At 49.1% G+C, this 19,685-nt stretch overlaps 1 protein-coding gene across 1 annotated transcript in view; it reads right to left on the bottom strand.

The window, feature by feature from the left end:
- The window catches only part of NAPEPLD (N-acyl phosphatidylethanolamine phospholipase D), a 46,415-nt gene extending 37,011 nt beyond the window's left edge, over positions 1-9,404 (bottom strand). Inside the window, exon 1 of the mRNA XM_075345190.1 lies at positions 9,214-9,404. Within this exon, the coding sequence (XP_075201305.1) occupies positions 9,214-9,371 (158 nt within the window). The 5' untranslated portion in view covers positions 9,372-9,404. The remainder of the gene's footprint in view (positions 1-9,213) is intronic.
- Between the last annotated feature and the right edge of the window lie 10,281 nt (positions 9,405-19,685).

The raw sequence follows: 19,685 nt of genomic DNA, 5'->3' as shown, positions 1-19,685 counted from the left end.
GGCTATGTGCGCACGTTGCGTTCTGTGAGGTGCAGAGAAAAACGCACCCTCTAGCAGACTGGACAATGTGTTTGCCAAAAACAATGCAACCAAAACGCATGTATTTTGGATGCGTTTTGCATGCACTGTGCATGCATTTTGGATGCATTTTTGACAGTGCATCCCACGGAGATTCAGCTCTGCTACATGGCCGCTGACAGCAGACACAGAGAGCCGCGCGATGAGAATGACCCTGGATGAACTTCAAACGACTTCACTGTCATTCCGTCGCTCTGTCTCTGTGTCGCAGGATCATTTCCGATCACAAGTGAAGGACTCACCTGTGACCGCAAATCTCCTGAGTGACTGCAGTGAGCTGCGCGATCAGCGGTGCGGTCACTCAGGATACCCGCGGTCAGCTGCAGTCCTCCAGCTGAGAGCTGTGGCAGCGGGTAACCTGAGTGATGTCAACGTTGATAGTGCGACTCACTTTAGTTGCACCCTGGCCGCTTCTGTCATCTTACAATGTAGCAGAGCTGAACGTCGTGGGACCTCGTGTGGATTACGCCGGACCTGGAGGGGTGTTTGAGGGATTAATAAAGTGGTAAAAGAGGGTGTTTTTTTGTCTTTTATTCCAAATAAATGATTTTTTGGGTGTTTGTATTTATTTACTTTCAGTACAGTTTAGTGATGGCGGTATCTCAGACCGCTGCCATCACTAAGCTAGGACTTAGTGGCAGCTATGGGCTGCGATTACCTCCTTATTACCCGAATGCCACCGCACCAGGGCAATTCGGGTTGAGCCGGGTAGAGTCCCGGGACTGTCGCATCTAATGGATGCGGCAATTCTGGGCAGCTGCTTGCTGATATTGTTAGGCTGGGGGGCTGCCCATAACGCGGGGCTCCCCGTCCTAAGAATACTAGCCTTCAGCCGTGTGGCTTTACCTTGGCTGGTATCAAAACTGGGGGGGGTGGGGGGGAACCGCACGCCGTTTTTTTTTTTTTTTTTATTACTAATTTATTTTACTGCACTACATGCTGCATATATATTAAGTGATCTGATTATACACACACACACACACACACACACACACACACACACACATACACACAATAGCAGATGCACAAATGGTTCCATTACACTTTATGGCTCAGTATCCTGTCAGTTTTAAAAACGGCCAGCACACAGATGACAAAATAGATGTGTGAATATAGCCTTAGCAGGAAGGGTAAATGTACATTCACTCTGAATTTGCAATCTACACTTGCCACGTGCACTGTGGAAAAGCTCTTGGCATATAGGCCAAGTATATCCACAGGCCACCATTCTCCTGAATGTTGCCAGGAGAGTATCCTTGGAATGCCATTTTACTTTGATGTATAGGTGGCTACTTATATACACAGACAAATCCAGTGCACAGAAAATTTCCTATTGGCGCTGTATGTCAGGAATTCCACCTAATGTAAACATATGGTAGACACTTCAAAATGTTTTCACTTTGAATCCTCCTATAAGAGAAATTAAGAGCAAAGTACAAGTGAAAATAGAGTCCATAATGTGCAGAAAATGATATTAAACAGAACGTTTCATTAGATTCATGCTGTGCAACTCACGGGCAGCATGGATCAGAGCCTGGCTGAGCGATTACAGTCAGGTATGTCACATTCTGAAATGCTTTTGCAGTTTAGAGAAAACATACTTTAAAAAAAACTATCAGAGGACTATAGGGAAAGATGTGACTATTTTGAATGTGGCCCCTGGCCGGCTTTTCCCCACCCCAGTTGACTGACAGGTTTTTACAGTGTGTATACATATAAGGGACCTGTCAATCACCTGAGAAGGAAGAAGACGGCATGGGGCCGCACTGGACTAATCAAGACTCTCCCGATGTCCCTGCTGGCTTTTTGAACTATGCTTTTTTTCTGAAATGCCACAGTGCATTAAGGCCCCGTCACACACAACGAGATCGCTAACGAGATCGTTGCTACGTCACCGTTTTCGTGCCACAGCAGCGATCTTGTTATGTGTGACAGCTACCAGCGATCAGGCCCCTGCTGTGAGATCGCTAGTTGTTGCTGAATGGATGGGACCATTTTCTTCAAAGGCGATGTCCTGCTGGGCAGGACGCATTGCTATGTTTGACGCCTACCAACGACCTCCTAACACAGTCCCAACAATGCCTGCCGAGATCATTATACAGGTCGCTGATCGTTACTGAGTTGTTAAGGTCTGACTGTGTGACATCTCACCAGCGACTTACAAGCGATCCTTATCAGGTCACATCGTTTTTGGGATCGCTGGTAAGTCGGAAAATGTGACGGGGGCTTTAGACAAACATGACTGTAATCATGTAGCCAGACTCCGATTCATGCTGCCTGTGGTTCGAGCAGCATAAGGGGTACTTCTCACATAGCGAGATCGCTACCGAGATTGCTGCCAAGTCACGGTTTGTGTGACGCAGCAGTGACCTCATTAGCAATCTCGCTGTGTGTGACACTGAGCAGCGATCTGGCCCCTGCTGTGAGATCGCTGCTCGATGCACACAGCCCTGGTTCGTTTTCTTCAAAGGCGCTCTCCCGCTGTGACACACAGATCGCTGTGTGTGACAGCGAGAGAGCGACGAAATGAAGCGAGCAGGGAGCAGGAGCCGGCATCTGGCAGCTGCGGTAAGCTGTAACCAGGGTAAACATCGGGTAACCAAGGTGGTTACCCGATATTTACCTTAGTTACCAGCCTCCACAGCTCTCACGCTGCCTGTGCTGCCGGCTCCGGCTCTCTGCACATGTAGCTGCAGTACACATCGGGTTAATTAACCCGATGTGTACTGTAGCTAGGAGAGCAAGCAGCCAGTGCTAAGCAGTGTGCGCGGCTCCCTGCTCTCTGCACATGTTGCAGCACAGCGTCGCGTGTCGCTATGATCGCTGCTTCGGCTGCTGTGTTTGACAGCTAAGCAGCGATCATAACAGCGACTTACAAGGTCGCTGCTATGTCACAGAAAATGGTGACGTAACAGCGACGTCGTTGTCGCTTAGGGGTACTTCACACACAGCGAGATCGCTACTGAGATCGCTGCTGAGTCACGGTTTTTGTGACGCAGCAGTGACCTCATTAGCGATCTCGTTGTGTGTGACACTGAGCAGCGATCTGGCCCCTGCTGTGAGATCGCTGCTCGTTACACACAGCCCTGGTTCGTTTTTTTATTGTTGCTCTCCCGCTGATAAGCACACATCGCTGTGTGACAGCGAGAGAGCAACAATCCTGAATGTGCAGGGAGCAGGAGTCGGCATCTGACAGCCTGCGGTAAGCTGTAACGAAGGTAAACATCGGGTAACCAAGGTGGTTACCCGATATTTACCTTCGTTACCAGCCTCCGCAGCTCTCATGCTGCCAGTGCCGGCTCCTGCTCCCTGCACACGCTAAGCTAAGCGGTGTGCGCTGGTAACTAAGGTAAACATCGGGTAACCATGTTTACCTTAGTTACCAGTGTCCGCAGCTTCCAGATGCCGGCTCCGTGCAAGCGCAGCGTCGCTTGCACGTCGCTGCTGGCTGGGGGCTGGTCACTGGTCGCTGGTGAGAACTGCCTGTTTGACAGCTCACCAGCGACCATGTAGCGATGCAGCAGCGATCCTGACCAGGTCAGATCGCTGGTGGGATCGCTGCTGCGTCGCTAAAGTGTGACGGTACCCTTAGTGTGAACCCAGCCTTGCTCTCCTAGCTACAGTACACATCGGGTTAATTAACCCGATGTGTACTGCAGCTACATGTGCAGAGAGCAGGGAGCAGCGCACACTGCTTAGCGCTGGCTCCTTGCTCTCCTAGCTACAGTACACATCGGGTTAATTAACCCGATGTGTACTGCAGCTACATGTGCAGAGAGCCGGAGCCGGCAGCACAGGCAGCGTGAGAGCTGCGGAGGCTGGTAACTAAGGTAAATATTGGGTAACCACCTTGGTTACCCGATGTTTACCCTGGTTACAGCTTACCGCAGCTGCCAGATGCCGGCTCCTGCTCCCTGCTCGCTTCATTTCGTCGCTCTCTCGCTGTCACACACAGCGATCTGTGTGTCACAGTGGGAGAGCGCCTTTGAAGAAAACGAACCAGGGCTGTGTGTAACGAGCAGCGATCTCGCAGCAGGGGCCAGATCGCTGCTCAGTGTCACACACAGCGAGATCGCTAATGAGGTCACTGTTGTGTCACCAAAACCGTGCCGTAGCAGCGATTTCGGTAGCGATCTCGCTATGTGTGAAGCACCCCTTAGTTTATCCTTGTGTTTATTGATTAAAAGTAAATAAAAAGAAATGTAAATAAGAGATATTTTCCCCATTCTTCTGCTAGTTGTGTTTATATAGTATCAGGAAGACATCCAAGGTGGAATGCATGGCGTCAGAAAGACAAGCAGAAAAACTGAAGAAAAAAAAAAAAAAAAAAGAAGGAAGAATAGACCCATTTACATGATAACGTGACAGCTGAGCTCAGCAGGCAAGACACCACCAGTATACGCCGGACCGGTCTAGAGTCTATCACAGCTCGACCGCAGAATGTATTGGAACAATTAATCAGCAAGTTGTAAAGCAGCAAAACTTCTATTTCTATAGCGTTATATACACAGAATATTAAGGTTACAGATGATCTGCTCCCTGCAGGTCTCAGAAGCAGTGAGCTGGATGTCAATATTAACAGACAGATAATGGAAGGAAATTCTTACCAGTGTTTATTGGAAAGCCTTCAGCGGACCACAGAAGCAAACACTGCACACATCATATAAATACAACATATACTTCAGCAATGGTGGAGACTGTGTCTGGTAAAGACACCATTGTGAGTCATGTGTACATAGGTCATTGACTATGCTTTCTGTAGGAAATGTTATCTAATTATTCTCCTAAGATAAGTAATAGGCCCATGAACAAGGTCACCAGAAACTGTATTGTTTTTTTTTCTTCAATGGTACATTGTATTTTCAGATAGCCTTAGAGCTTTATCGCTTCAGACAATGTGCACACGCTGCGGTTTTTTTTGATGCTGCGTTTTTGGCCGCTAAAAACGCACAGAAACGCACCCGCGGCAAAAAAAGCGGCAAAAAACGAATGTGTTTTTACCGCGATTTGGTGCGTTTTTGATCTCTGCGTTTTTCTGCATTTTTCCAATGCATTGCATGGGGGGGAAAACGCAGAAAACCGCAGGAAAGAATTGACATGTCCATTTTTTTTTTTAAGCTCAAAAACGCAGCTTAAAAAAAAAGTTGTGTGCGGACAGCAAAAATGAAAACTCATAGACTCTGCTGGGGAAGCAAAGTCATGCAGTTTTGAGGCCAAAAACGCACCCGAAAAACGTGCGAAAATGCCGGGAAAAAAGCACTGTGTGAACTTACCCTTACGCTATAGGCCCAGTCACACACAACGACTTACCAGCGATCCCGAAAACGATGCGACCTGATAGGGATCGCAGGTAAAGGTACCGTCACACTAAGCGACGCTCCAGCGAACCCACCAGCAACCTGACCTGGCAGGGATCGCTTGAGCGTCGCTACACGGGTTGCTGGTGAGCTGTCACAGGCAGATCTGACCAGCAACCAGTGACCAGCCCCCAGCCAGCAGCGACGCGTGGAAGCGATGCTGCGCTTGGTAACTAAGGTAAATATCGGGTAACCAACCTGATATTTACCTTGGTTACCAGCGCACACCGCTTAGCGCTGGCTCCCTGCAATCCTAGCCAGAGTACACATTGGGTTAATTACCCGATGTGTAGTCTGGCTATGTGTGCAGGGAGCAGGGAGCCGGCACTGACAGCGTGAGAGCGGCGGACGCTGGTAACGAAGGTAAATATCGGGTAACCATGGTAAGGGCTTCTTGGTTACCCGCGTCCGCAGAAGCCGGCTCCCTGCTCCCTGCACATTTAGTTGTTGCTCTGTCGCTGTCACACACAGCGATGTGCGCTTCACAGCGGGAGAGCAACAACTAAAAAATGGTCCAGGACATTCAGCAACAACCAACGACCTCACAGCAGGGGCCGGGTTGTTGCTGGATGTCACACACAGCAATATTGCTAGCAAGTTGTGCCTCAACAGCGATGTTGCTAGCGATGTTGCTTAGTGTGACGGTACCTTTAGTCGCTGGGAAGTCGCACAGTCAGATCTTACCAGCGATGCAGGAACAATACAGGTCGCAGTAGCGACCTGTATAACGATCTCAGCAGTCACTGTGACCCTGTCACACAGTGTCAAACACAGCGATGTGTCCTGCCCCGGAAACCGTGACTCAGCTGCGATCTCATTATGTGTGACGGTACCTTAAGTGTGCATGCTGCTTCTTTGTGGTGACCACAGACTCATCCTGTGGTCACAGAAACGTAGCCTGGGGCTCAAAAACACATGTGCGGCAATCGGGGTAATAAGGGGTTAATGGCAGCCCAAAGCTGCCACTAAGCCCTAGATTAGTAATGGGAGGTGTCAATCTTCCAATTCTAGTTTTTCTCTAGTTCCACTCCTGGCTTTGGCACACTAACACTGATAGAATATACTGACGTGTAAATGAGAACTTATAGGTACATGTGCAATAGTGGGCGGAAAAACCCCCCGGATAATATACATATGTGAAAAACAGATGTGTGAATGAGCACCTTTAGAAAAAGGAAATTACATTTTAGTCTCTCTAAAGCCAAAGCCCTGCCCTAAGAAAAGTGCCAGCTTCAGCTTAGGGCTCCTTTCACAAAATCCCTAAATGGTTAATGGCATCAGTTCTTCTGCCTCAGCTTCTGAATTTTACAACACATTTTAGCATCAAACGTTCCAAAATATATGAATAATTTACACAAACCTGCATCCAACAAACACAAACAAGGACAGCAAAGTTACACTGGGGAATTACTGATGAAACATGGTCACCAGTTGTGCTCTACAAATGAAACACTATTGGTGAGATAGCAGTAATGTAAAAGGTATAGGGTAAGTGTGAAAGGTTCACATTGGATATTAACATTGTAGGTCGGCCAAGTCTAATGTCAGCCTAGCCCACCGATATACTGTACACAGGTTTGTCCGACTGTATAACGTGTATAGGGGTGCCGGGAAATGTATTACCGGACAAGAGAACGTTCCGGCATGTCCGATGTCTGACTGCCGATGGCATTGTTCTCCTGTAGATAAGCCATTGAGAACATAGGATCGCTCAGCCCAATGTGCGCTGTGTATGGGAGAGCTGGCCTAAAGATCAGCCCAAAGCATCGATCGGCTGACAGCCACCTAGTGACAGCAGCTAGGTGCAGACTATCCTACCGTACAGGCGGACACTGTGCACCCGATATATAGGCCCAGCTAAAACAAGACAATTTGATTATAGCTGTATGGTCAACGTTACATAACACTGGCATACGTTATATAATAGTTATATAATATCTGACTGCAGAAAAAAGGGTTTGGCATTGGGTTAGGCAGTTAAAAGGTTTTATTGCTCCCTGTAAGAGAAACATAATAATCTTGTACATATGATACATTATATGGACAAAGTGTTCGGATACAACTCTTAAAGGGAATCTGTCACCAGGTGTTTGCTCCCCATCTGAGAGCAGCATAATGTAGAGACAGAGACCCTGATTCCAGAGATGTGTCACTTACTGAACTGTTTGCTGTCATTTTAATAAAATCAATGTTTTCTCTGCTGCAGATCTAGCAGTTATACAGAGCTCATGAATGTGCTGGACTACCTGACAGCACGCCAAGTAGTCCTCTAAGGCTGGGGCCACACGGGGATTACAGCGATCCCCTCGCATGACACTCAGGTCACGCTGGCAGTACAGCAGAGCCGAGTGTCACTGAGACTGAGGTCCGATCGTGCTGCGAGCGGACCTCAGCTGCGGGGGGCGGGCCGGCACTGAAGAGGGGAGGGATTTATCTTCCTCTCTCCTCTGTAGCCATTCTCGCCCTACACTCGCGGTACACCGCGAGTGCAGTGCGATTTTTCTCTCGCCCCATAGACTTGATGGGTGCGAGAGAAAACAGGATCGCATTATAGTCGCATGCTGCGATTGTTTTCTCAGCCCGATTAGGGCTGAAAAAATAATCGCTCATATGTGCTGACACAGAGTAATATTGGTCCGAGTGGAATGCAATGTTTTATCGCACTCCACTCGCACCGATTTTCATGCTGTGTGGCTTAGGCCTAATGATAAAAATCACTGATTAATCAGCAGGAGATTATCAAAACTACACTAAGCAGCTCAGTAAGTAACATCACTGGAATCAGGATCTCTGCCCCTACGTTATGCTGCTCTCAGATTAGGTGGCAAATCTTGGTGACACATTCCTTTTAATCACGGGATTCAGGTTTTTCAGCCAGTCCTATGGCCACAGGTGCAAAAAATCTGGCCCCATGACGGTACTGTACAAATGTACGGCCATAAGGGACAGACGGGCAGACGCGGTTACTCAGCGGGTCACATCGCTTTAGGTTGGGGCTACACGGTAACCTTGGCTGTGATATAGATCGCAGGGTCAAAGGTCACCGTGTGCCGCTGCTACGGTAGATCACTAAGGCTAGTTTCACACTTGCGTTGAACGGCATCCGTTGCATTGCGTTGTGTGACGGATGCAACGGATCGTACAAAAGAAAGCAATCCGTTAGGTTTTTTTTCTTGGCTTTACACATCTGGGAATGCGCAGTTGTGTAAAGATGGTTGCATTAACAGATTCTAACGGAATACGCCACAATAGACGTCCATTATAAAAACAAAGGACGCCGACGGAATCTGCCGCTCTGCGTCATTTTAACGCACGAAAAAACGTTACATGCTGCGTTCCTTCCGCCCGGGGGAAGCAACGCAGCGTCGGCCAGCGGAAGCAACGCAGGACCATCAGTCGCAATCCGTCGTCCACACAAGTCTATGGAAAGCAGCGGAATCCGTTAACGGATTCCGCTGTTATCCAAAATGGCGGATTGTGTGAAACTAGCCTAAGGTGGGAGAGAGTCGCCCCTCAAAGGTAATATCAAGTCATGAGAAAGTTGGTCCAAGTAGCCACTGCTGAGGAATGTATTACTGGCGCCATTCAGGGGGGCTCTGGAATTGGGGCACTGCCCTCTGTAATATCCATGTGCCCCAATAGTACTTCTGAAACAATTCCCATCTAATCCAGAGGTCTGCACATGATAAGGGGCGCCCGGGTGTTGCAACCCACCACAGAAGTTCAGGGAGAGCTGGGCTCACACCTCCTGCAGCCATGCTGTGTGCCCGCCGCTCACCTGTCCGCCTCCAGCCCGTCCTCTGACATCATGGTGTCCGCAGTGCTGCCCTCCGGTCTCCGCAGCGCGGGGCACCACTCACTGCCGGGCCTGTTGGAGCAACTGTCAGAGCGGAGCGTGCCCGCGGCGAGCAATGGCAGGCAGCTCCTCCTCAGCATCACTGCGGCCGCCCACCGGCCGAGCACTGCACCGAGCTGGGCCCGACGGAGGTGGGAGGAGTCAGCCACCATGATGGAGGGCCGGCCATAGTGTGTACCGGGGATAGAACGTGGAGGGCGCCGGCACATGACACTGAGCTGCTGGACCTGTGTGCTGTACTTCAGAGCCGAACTCCTGCTGCAGAAACCTCAGTGCCCTATACCACAGGCAGCAGGAAAAGTGCCTGCATAATACTGCACAGTGCCCTCATACCACAGGCAGCAGGAAAAGTGCCTGCATAATACTGCACAGTGCCCTCATACCACAGGCAGCAGGAAAAGTGCCTGCATAATACTGCACCGTGCCCTCATACCACAGGCAGCAGGAAAAGTGCCTGCATAATACTGCACAGTGCCCTCATACCACAGGCAGCAGGAAAAGTGCCTGCATAATACTGCACCGTGCCCTCATACCACAGGCAGCAGGAAAAGTGCCTCCATAATACTGCACAGTGCCCTCATACCACAGGCAGCAGGAAAAGTGCCTGCATAATACTGCACCGTGCCCTCATACCACAGGCAGCAGGAAAAGTGCCTGCATAATACTGCACAATGCCCTCATACCACAGGCAGCAGGAAAAGTGCCTGCATAATACTGCACAGTGCCCTCATACCACAGGCAGCAGGAAAAGTGCCTGCATAATACTGCACCGTGCCCTCATACCACAGGCAGCAGGAAAAGTGCCTGCATAATACTGCACAATGCCCTCATACCACAGGCAGCAGGAAAAGTGCCTGCATAATACTGCACAATGCCCTCATACCACAGGCAGCAGGAAAAGTGCCTGCATAATACTGCACAATGCCCTCATACCACAGGCAGCAGGAAAAGTGCCTGCATAATACTGCACAGTGCCCTCATACCACAGGCAGCAGGAAAAGTGCCTGCATAATACTGCACAGTGCCCTCATACCACAGGCAGCAGGAAAAGTGCCTGCATAATACTGCACCGTGCCCTCATACCACAGGCAGCAGGAAAAGTGCCTGCATAATACTGCACAGTGCCCTCATACCACAGGCAGCAGGAAAAGTGCCTGCATAATACTGCACAGTGCCCTCATACCACAGGCAGCAGGAAACGTGCCTCCATAATACTGCACAGTGCCCTCATACCACAGGCAGCAGGAAAAGTGCCTGCATAATACTGCACCGTGCCCTCATACCACAGGCAGCAGGAAAAGTGCCTGCATAATACTGCACAGTGCCCTCATACCACAAGCAGCAGGAAAAGTGCCTGCATAATACTGCACAGTGCCCTCATACCACAGGCAGCAGGAAAAGTGCCTCCATAATACTGCACAGTGCCCTCATACCACAGGCAGCAGGAAAAGTGCCTGCATAATACTGCACAGTGCCCTCATACCACAGGCAGCAGGAAAAGTGCCTCCATAATACTGCACAGTGCCCTCATACCACAGGCAGCAGGAAAAGTGCCTGCATAATACTGCACCGTGCCCTCATACCACAGGCAGCAGGAAAAGTGCCTGCATAATACTGCACAGTGCCCTCATACCACAGGCAGCAGGAAAAGTGCCTCCATAAAACTGCACAGTGCCCTCATACCACAGGCAGCAGGAAAAGTGCCTGCATAATACTGCTCAGTGCCCTCATACCACAGGCAGCAAGAAAAGTGCCTCCATAAAACTGCACAGTGCCCTCATACCTCAGGCAGCAGGAAAAGTGCCTCCATAATACTGTACAGTGCCCTCATACCACAGGCAGCAGGAAAAGTGCCTGCATAATACTGCACAGTGCCCTCATACCACAGGCAGCAGGAAAAGTGCCTGCATAATACTGCACAGTGCCCTCATACCACAGGCAGCAGGAAAAGTGCCTCCATAATACTGCACAGTGCCCTCATACCACAGGCAGCAGGAAAAGTGCCTGCATAATACTGCACCGTGCCCTCATACCACAGGCAGCAGGAAAAGTGCCTGCATAATACTGCACAGTGCCCTCATACCACAGGCAGCAGGAAAAGTGCCTCCATAAAACTGCACAGTGCCCTCATACCACAGGCAGCAGGAAAAGTGCCTGCATAATACTGCTCAGTGCCCTCATACCACAGGCAGCAAGAAAAGTGCCTCCATAAAACTGCACAGTGCCCTCATACCTCAGGCAGCAGGAAAAGTGCCTCCATAATACTGTACAGTGCCCTCATACCACAGGCAGCAGGAAAAGTGCCTGCATAATACTGCACAGTGCCCTCATACCACAGGCAGCAGGAAAAGTGCCTCCATAAAACTGCACAGTGCCCTCATACCACAAGCAGCAGGAAAAGTGCCTCCATAATACTGCACAGTGCCCTCATACCACAGACAGCAGGAAAAGTGCCTGCATAATACTGCACAATGCCCTCATACCACAGGCGGCAGGAAAAGTGCCTCCATAATACTGCACAGTGCCCTTATACCACAGGCAGCAGGAAAAGTGCCTGCATAATACTGCACAGTGCCCTCATACCACAGGCAGCAGGAAAAGTGCCTCCATAATACTGCACAGTGCCCTCATACCACAGGCAGCAAGAAAAGTGCCTCCATAATAATGCATAGTGCCCTCATTCCACAGGCTGCAGGAAAAGTGCCTCCATAATACTACACAGTTCCCTCATACCACCAACAGCAGAAGTGCCTCCATAATACTGCACAGTGTCCTCATACCACAGGGAGCAGGAAAAGTGCCTCCATAATACTGCACAATGCCCTCATACCACAGGCAGCAGGAAAAGTGCCTCCATAATACTGCACAGTGCCCTCATAGCACAGGCTGCAGGAAATGTGCCTCCATAATACTGCACAGTGTCCTCATACCACAGTCATCAGGAAAAGTACTCCATACTGTCTTAACACAGGCAGCAGGAAACGTGCCTCCATAATACTGCACAATGCCCTCAAACAGGGCCGGACTGGGACTTGCATTCAGCTCTGGCATTTGGGGGTGCACAGGCCACTTGTCGAGTGGTGAATGTGTAATATCTTTGTGCACTTGTAGATTATGTAACACGACCATATAACATGTAGTCACGGCTGCGTCCAGTATTAGGCCCATTTCACACATCAGTGAAAAACAGTGACGTTTTTCACTGGCGTGTAAAACACGCACATGTCCCTGCGTGTGCCGTGATTCACGGCACACGTGGGTTGTCTAAGTGCAATCCGGGCTCCGTTCTCCGTGGCCCGTGATTGCACTTACAAATCAACTCACCTGCGCCCGCTCCCGCTGTCCATGGTGCTGATCGCTCCCGCGGTGCAGCATCCGGCCGGCGGTGACCCCCGCAGCAGCTGCTTCCGGGTCGGCTGTGTCGCGCATAATGAATATGCGCGACAATAATGAGCCGGCTTAGAAGCAGCAGGCTGCACAGGCTGCAGAGGACATCGCTGGACGCCGGGTGAGTAAAAATGATTTTTATTTTAAAAGCACGTTTTTTTCTGGCACGTGTTTCACAGACCACACCACTGCGTGGTCCGTGGAACATCAGTGATGCCAGAAAAAAATGGACATGTCTCCGTGCGGCAATCACGCACACGCGGGTACGCCGCACGGAGACACGTGCAGTGAAAAATCACTGACGTGTGAGCAGACCCATTCATTATAATGGGTCTGCGTATGTCAGTGATTCTGGTACGTTTTAAAAAAAGCACAAACGTCCCAGAATCACTGACGTGTTAAAGGGGCCTTAGGGTATGTGCGCACGTGTGCGTATTACATGCAGTTACGCTGCGTTCTGCACCGCAGCGTAACTGCATGCGTCACCTGCACAATCTATGGAGATTGTGCAGGAGCCGTGCGCACGTGGCATGTTAGAATGCAGCGATTCGGCTGCTTGCCGAATCGCTGCGTTCTAAGAAGTGACATGTCACTTCTTTCGTGCGTTCTGCATGCTGTCTATAGGGAGAGGCAGCAGGCAGAGCGCACGAATCTGCCGGCACCATGCGCTTCAGAACGCAGCTTTTCAGCTGCGCTCTGAAGCGCACATTTTCGGTGCGGTGAAGAGCGCACACGTGCGCACATAGCCTTACAGCTGAGGCCTATTTATTGCTCTTAGTTGCAGGACCTGGTGAAGCCGCTATTTTCCTACAGAGCTGGGTCTCGCAGATAATGAAGAGGATGCTGCTCTCCATATAATGCTGCGTTGTCGTCACATAGCTGATATATAGATTCACATGACACATAAATTCTACAGATAGGTGATCAGGAAAGCTGTTGCTGTCACTGATGATAATTTTGGACACATACCACTTAGGGAATGTGCAATGACATTTTGGGGGCGGAGCAGATCCCACCATGGAAACTACTATGAAAAATCCTCGAATGACCATCTGCATCTACTCGCTGTGCACAGGTTGAGGCTTTTGAGCATCTTTTACCAACTTCGGGTTTCTAAAACCACCAAGTGATTACAAGAAGTGACCGCTCTATTCTTCTGGTGTTTTTCACTCAGAAAACGCTCTGCATTTTACAATGCAGATCAATGGAAAGGCTCGGAAGATGCCGGAATCTACAACTCCCAGCTTGTCCTTAACAATGGTAAGGAGATGCTGGGAGTTGTTGTTATCAGACTGCGGACCATACAGGAACCACAATACTGATAAGGGTACTTTCACACATCCGGACTTTTGCTCTGCGGCACAATACGGCGTTCTGCAGAAAAACCGCAACCGGCTTTTGTAACGCCGATTGCGGTTTTTTTTGCATTGACTTACATTAGTGCCGCATTGTGCCGTAGGGGCTTGCGTTCGGTCCGGTTTTTGCCGCATGCGGCAGATTTAGCCGATGCGGCGGCCGGATCGAACGTACCCTGCAACGTTTTTTGCTCCGGCAAAAAACACCGCATCGCGCCGCATCCGGCCGCTGCGGCGCATTTTTCAATGCATCCCTATGGAGGCCGGATGCGGCGCGATGCGGAAAAAACCGCATCCGGTCGCCGCATGCGGTATTTTCCACTGCGCATGCTCAGTAGCATGCCGCAACCGGAAAAAAACGGACCGGCCGCATGTAAAAACGTATGCAAAGGATGCGGTGTTTTTACCGCATCCGTTGCATAGTTTTCACAGCCGGATTGAGCCGCAGGGCTCAAACCGGATGTGTGAAAGTAGCCTTAGACGCAGGATATATCACTAATAATCATCTACATCCAGGTACCTTTATAGGTGACATCTTCTCAGTTGACCCCATCTCTTTTGTTTCCACGCAGTACAGACGCCATGATGAGGTTTCGTGCCCACTTCTCGTCTCTGAAGCCCTCCCTCTTTATTCTTCAGCAGCACTTCCCTACACACCTTTAAAAATAAAAGTATCATTATACTGCCCCATAAATATCTCCCATGCTGTGCCTTTGAATAAATAATCGCTGTGCTTCCATCACAAAATATCCCCCCACATTGCCCTTAACCAAAATACCTCCCACACTGCCTCTCTCCTTAATATACCCCCATGCTGCCTCTTTCCATAATGTCCCCATACACAGCTTCTCTCCATAATGTCCCCTCCACACTGCTCTCTTTGTTATATACCCCCATACTGCCTCTCACCAAAATATCCCCCATATTGCCCCTCTCCAAAATATTCCCCCCAAGCTGCGCTTTTGTAACCCACGCACAATACAATGAATCCCCATCACCCCCCCCACACACAATATAATGCACCCACCATTACTCCTCCCCACACACAATACACCCCCCATTACCCCCTCCCCACACGCAATGGAATGCACCGCCCATCACCCCTTCCACACACACACACACACACACACACACTATACAATGCACCCCCATCATCCCTACACAAAACACACACGCAATACAATGCACCCCCCATCACCTCCTTCACACACACACACACACACACACACACACAATACACCCCCATCACCCCCTTGCTACATATGCACACACACACTACAATGCACCCATCACCCCCTCCACATGCACACAATACACCCCCCATCACCCCCCTTTACACACACACACACAATACAATGCACCCCCCTGCCACACACACACACACAATGCACCCTCCCATCACCCCCTTGCACTCCACCTCGCCCTCTCATCAAGACTGGCATGTAAGATGCTGTTCTTGCTTATTGTGCAATCCGTTGTTTTCCCAGCAATTATTATTCATTTACAGAGTTCTATGCTGCAGAATAGTTTTAAATCCATAAAAACGGACGTCACTGGGATGGTCCGTGTGCTGTCTGTGTGGCGTCTGTTTTTTTCACGCACCCATTGACTTCTATTGGCGAGCCTTGCACAATTTCGGCATCTAGGATCTGGATGAGAAAAGAACTGATCATCTGCTCTATCTCATTGACTAATATTGGTCAGATTCATGCGAGATTTTCTCGCATTGCACTCGTCCGATTCATTCGCTCGTGTGAGCGTACCCTCCGAAGCAGTATCTATCGGACGGCTCCCCTCTGGTTTCTCCCTGCAGAGCTTGATTGACAGGTTTAATTGTATCTAACACATTGTTGTGTATACACAGACATGGCCAATTGTCTATTACCATAGCGAGGGTCAACAGGCGTGCTCCCTTCATGAAAACACGAAACTCGTAGCTACCAGTTAGTCTATGCATGTAATGATGTGGTGATAGTCCTGGTGGACAGTGACAGAAAACGGCCCCTGTGTGAGATCAATACATGGGCCCTTTACAGTCCAATAGCTCACCATAATGCACAATTCCACCTGCTTTGAAGGTATTAATGGCCCCCTTACCTTTTGGGCCCCTGAGTGGCTGTACAGATTGCACCAATGATATATCTGCCCTTGTGTTCCAGTGACAACCCTGGCAAAATGTTACAAAGCCCCATGAAGATCAGATGATGAGAGTAATGGCATGGTGGTCTCCTGTGGTATTGTGGGGGCCTCAAATGTGGTAAAAAGGCTGCACATCACAATAAGCCTTGGTTATTGATTCACACACATACCTTGACTTTTGTGCACAAAGATTGTAAGAAGTGCAAAACTGATAACAGTTGTCACGGCAACCATCTGACGCCTCGAGAGTATAGTATATGGGTCCAATTCTAAGTAACAGGATGTGTGATGATACTTGCTGGGTTTTAGGTGGTTGCCTTGGTAACCGTACCTCGCAGCCTGCATTTCTGCCTATGAACAGGCAGTGTGAGATGAAACCTGAAAATAAATTCACCGTCTTATAGATTGTGATCGAGCATTAATGTGTGTCACCTCATACTCACGGCTTGTGGCTAGCATGTCGCCTGGAGCTTTGGCCACAGAAGTTTCCATATTATTATAGGCACATTTGGGAAACAAGAGCAGTGTTATGATTGGCTACGTCTGCTATGGATTTCACTTATGGCCCATTTAGATGGGTGGAACCTGTCGCCTGATTAAGGCTATGTGCGCACGTTGCGTACTGTCAGTGCAGAAATGTCTGCAGCGATTTAAAGAGCACACGTGCGCTTTAAATCGCTGCAGAAATGTCCGTAATGAAAAAGAAAAAAGCAGATTCCATGCGCTCTGCCTGCAGCCCCTCCCATAGACAGAGCGGAGGCTGCAGGCAAAGCGCACGGAAGAAGTGACATGTCACTTACTAGAACGCAGCGCTTCGGGCAGCAGCCGAAGCGCTGCGCTCTAAGACGCTACGTGCGCACGGCTCCTGCATAATCTTCATAGATTATGCTGGGGACGCAGGACACATGCAGTTATGCTGCGGTGCAGATCGCAGCGTAACTGCATGCAAATACGCAACGTGCGCACATAGCCTAATGCTGCCCAAACAATGGGTATGAATGAGCCTGGCTGCCCCATTGCTGTAATGCGCTGGTGTTTCAGAGAAAATAGAAAAACAAAGGAATTCAGCAGCACTCCGTATATACTACGATGTATGCAAATATGACATCTGGACTGCATTACTGCAATATAGAATGGACTTATAAAGTGAAGGTAGTAAGCACACAGATGAGCCCACATTCATATGAGCCCACCAGCCCTGCCAAGGCGACCCTCCTTTGATGGGACCTCAGAGACCTAATAATCATCAAACATTAGTCTCTTGGGCTTAAGGCCAGAATCACACTTGCTAGTGCCTCGCGCGAGTCTTTCATAGTAGAACCCGGCTTGGCCGCACACTCCCCTGACAGGAGCGGGTCGGTTGCATGTATCTCTATGCAGCTCAGACGCTCCTGTATGCCTAGTGTGCGGCCAAGCCGGGTTCTACTATGAGAGACTCGCGCGAGGCACTAGCAAGTCTGGCCTAAAGCCTACCAATTTAGAGGGCAAGAAGTATCCAGTGGCAATTAACAGCCCTCATGTGTAAACAAACGGTACAGGTGTCATCAGTGTGTCATCCATGTAGAGTCTGCGTGTCCCTATCATCAGTGTTCTTCACGCATGGATAAATAAATTACAAACTTCTTCTATCCTTTGCAATATTAAGCACATACAGCACACTGATGCCATGAGTGTGCTGTACATGTTTTTCACAGACCCATGGACTTGGCACTTTTCATGACATCAGAAAAAAATCAAACATGTCTCAGTGAGCTTTGCATGCACACACGGTCAGTGGAAAAAAACCCAGACATGAATAGCACCATAGATTAAAGGGAACCTGTCACCTACTCACCTGCAGGGAGGTCCGATACGTTAAGGTCTGACGGGCGTCGCTGGTCTCTGGTCCAGTACCTCGTATATCCTTGTGATCACCCGTCCACCTTCTTGCTTCGTGTGGATGACACTTCCTACATCATCCACACAGTGCTCTCCGTTGCGCTAATGTGCCGGTGCACTTCTCCCTGCAACGCTGAAATCAGAGCAAAGTATTGTAGTGCACATGCATTCTTTGATCTTACGCAGTGCATTACAGTACTTTGCTCTGCCTTTAGCATGGCAAAGAGAAGTGCGCGTGCGCAGGAGCACAATGGAGGACACTGTGTGGATGACGTAGGAAGCGTCATCCACATGAAGCAGAAAGGAGGATAGCGATCGCAAGGATTGAGAAAGCGCCGGGTTAAGATAATAGACGCCCATCGGATCGGATCGCCCCCAGGTTACAGGTTCCCTTTAAAATGGGTATGTGTTCTATCCATGAAAAACACGGTTAGAACACGTACATGTAATACGAATGTATGAATTAGCCTTTGGCTGATGGGAGGAGCTCAGCCATATACGGAGGCAGTCACCATCTCCAACAGTAGATGACAAAGAAAAAAAGGGACAAACACCTCTGAATAGAGCAAACAAAGTGTGAATAGGTGTAAGCTGTTAAAATTCAGCACTAATTAAAAGCAACCCTGGTGGGCACTCATTTTATAAGTATATTCTATATAGCCTGTATAGCAGTCATGTAATTCAAATTTCACATTCAATGTCTCCATACATCTTAGTGTGTACAGAGTGCTGCTGTATTCATTTGTGTGATATGGCAGCTTGCACCTGTTCACACATTCTTTATTCTGTTCAGAGGTGCTGGTCAGTTTTTTACTTTGGAGAAAATATAGTTAGAGTTTTGGCCCAAAGACTAGACTAGTCCAGCACCACTCTAGGTGATTGTCAGGTCTCTCTCATGTCTGCAGATAGCAAGAGACCTATCATTTGCATAGCATGGGGAGGGAAAAAGCCGGCAGGGTTTCCTAACTATATTTTCTCTGAATAGCCGGAGCATTTAATAGAAAATCATTCCTGGCTGCAGTTGTGTATCCAGTCTCTGATTCATGCTGCCCGTGGTTTGGGCAGCATGAATCAACCGATAGGCTTCCTTTAAAGCCCCACTACAGTGTTTTAGTGTTTTTTGTTGTTTGTTTTTTTTATTCAATCGCTGGAGTAGTATCAATAATGCATGTTTAACCAGCCCCTACTAATATGCTTGCCAGCCTCTGTCTTCTGCTGTTCACAGCATAGCTCCAGTCCTGTCCTGCTAGTTGTGATTGACTGCATTGCTCCAGTGTTTACTGGTCACACTATAAATCACTTCTTAATGTAAGTCTATGCGGGTCAGAAAGAGGCTCTCATACACTTACATTGAGAGCTTATCGAAAAGTAAGGGCTCATGCGCACGTAACTGCTGAATATTCTGCAGCAATCTGACAGCACATGTGCGCGTCAAATCGCTGCAGAAACACTGCATAATGGATGCAGTTTTTCTGTACAAAAGAAGCCGATTTCATGCGCTATGGCTGCTGCCCCCACCATAGACAGAGTGGGAGCTGCATCCATAGCGCACGGAATAATTGACATGCTCATTTTATGAACGCATGGTTTTGGGTCAAGATTTTAGCACCCAAATCTCTGCGTTCATAAAAGCAA

This window comes from Anomaloglossus baeobatrachus, chromosome 4 (assembly GCF_048569485.1).
Source record: "Anomaloglossus baeobatrachus isolate aAnoBae1 chromosome 4, aAnoBae1.hap1, whole genome shotgun sequence".
NCBI lineage: Eukaryota > Metazoa > Chordata > Amphibia > Anura > Aromobatidae > Anomaloglossus > Anomaloglossus baeobatrachus.
The sequence above is the reverse complement of the archived record's forward strand: the minus strand, read 5'-3'. Positions and strand labels throughout refer to the sequence as shown.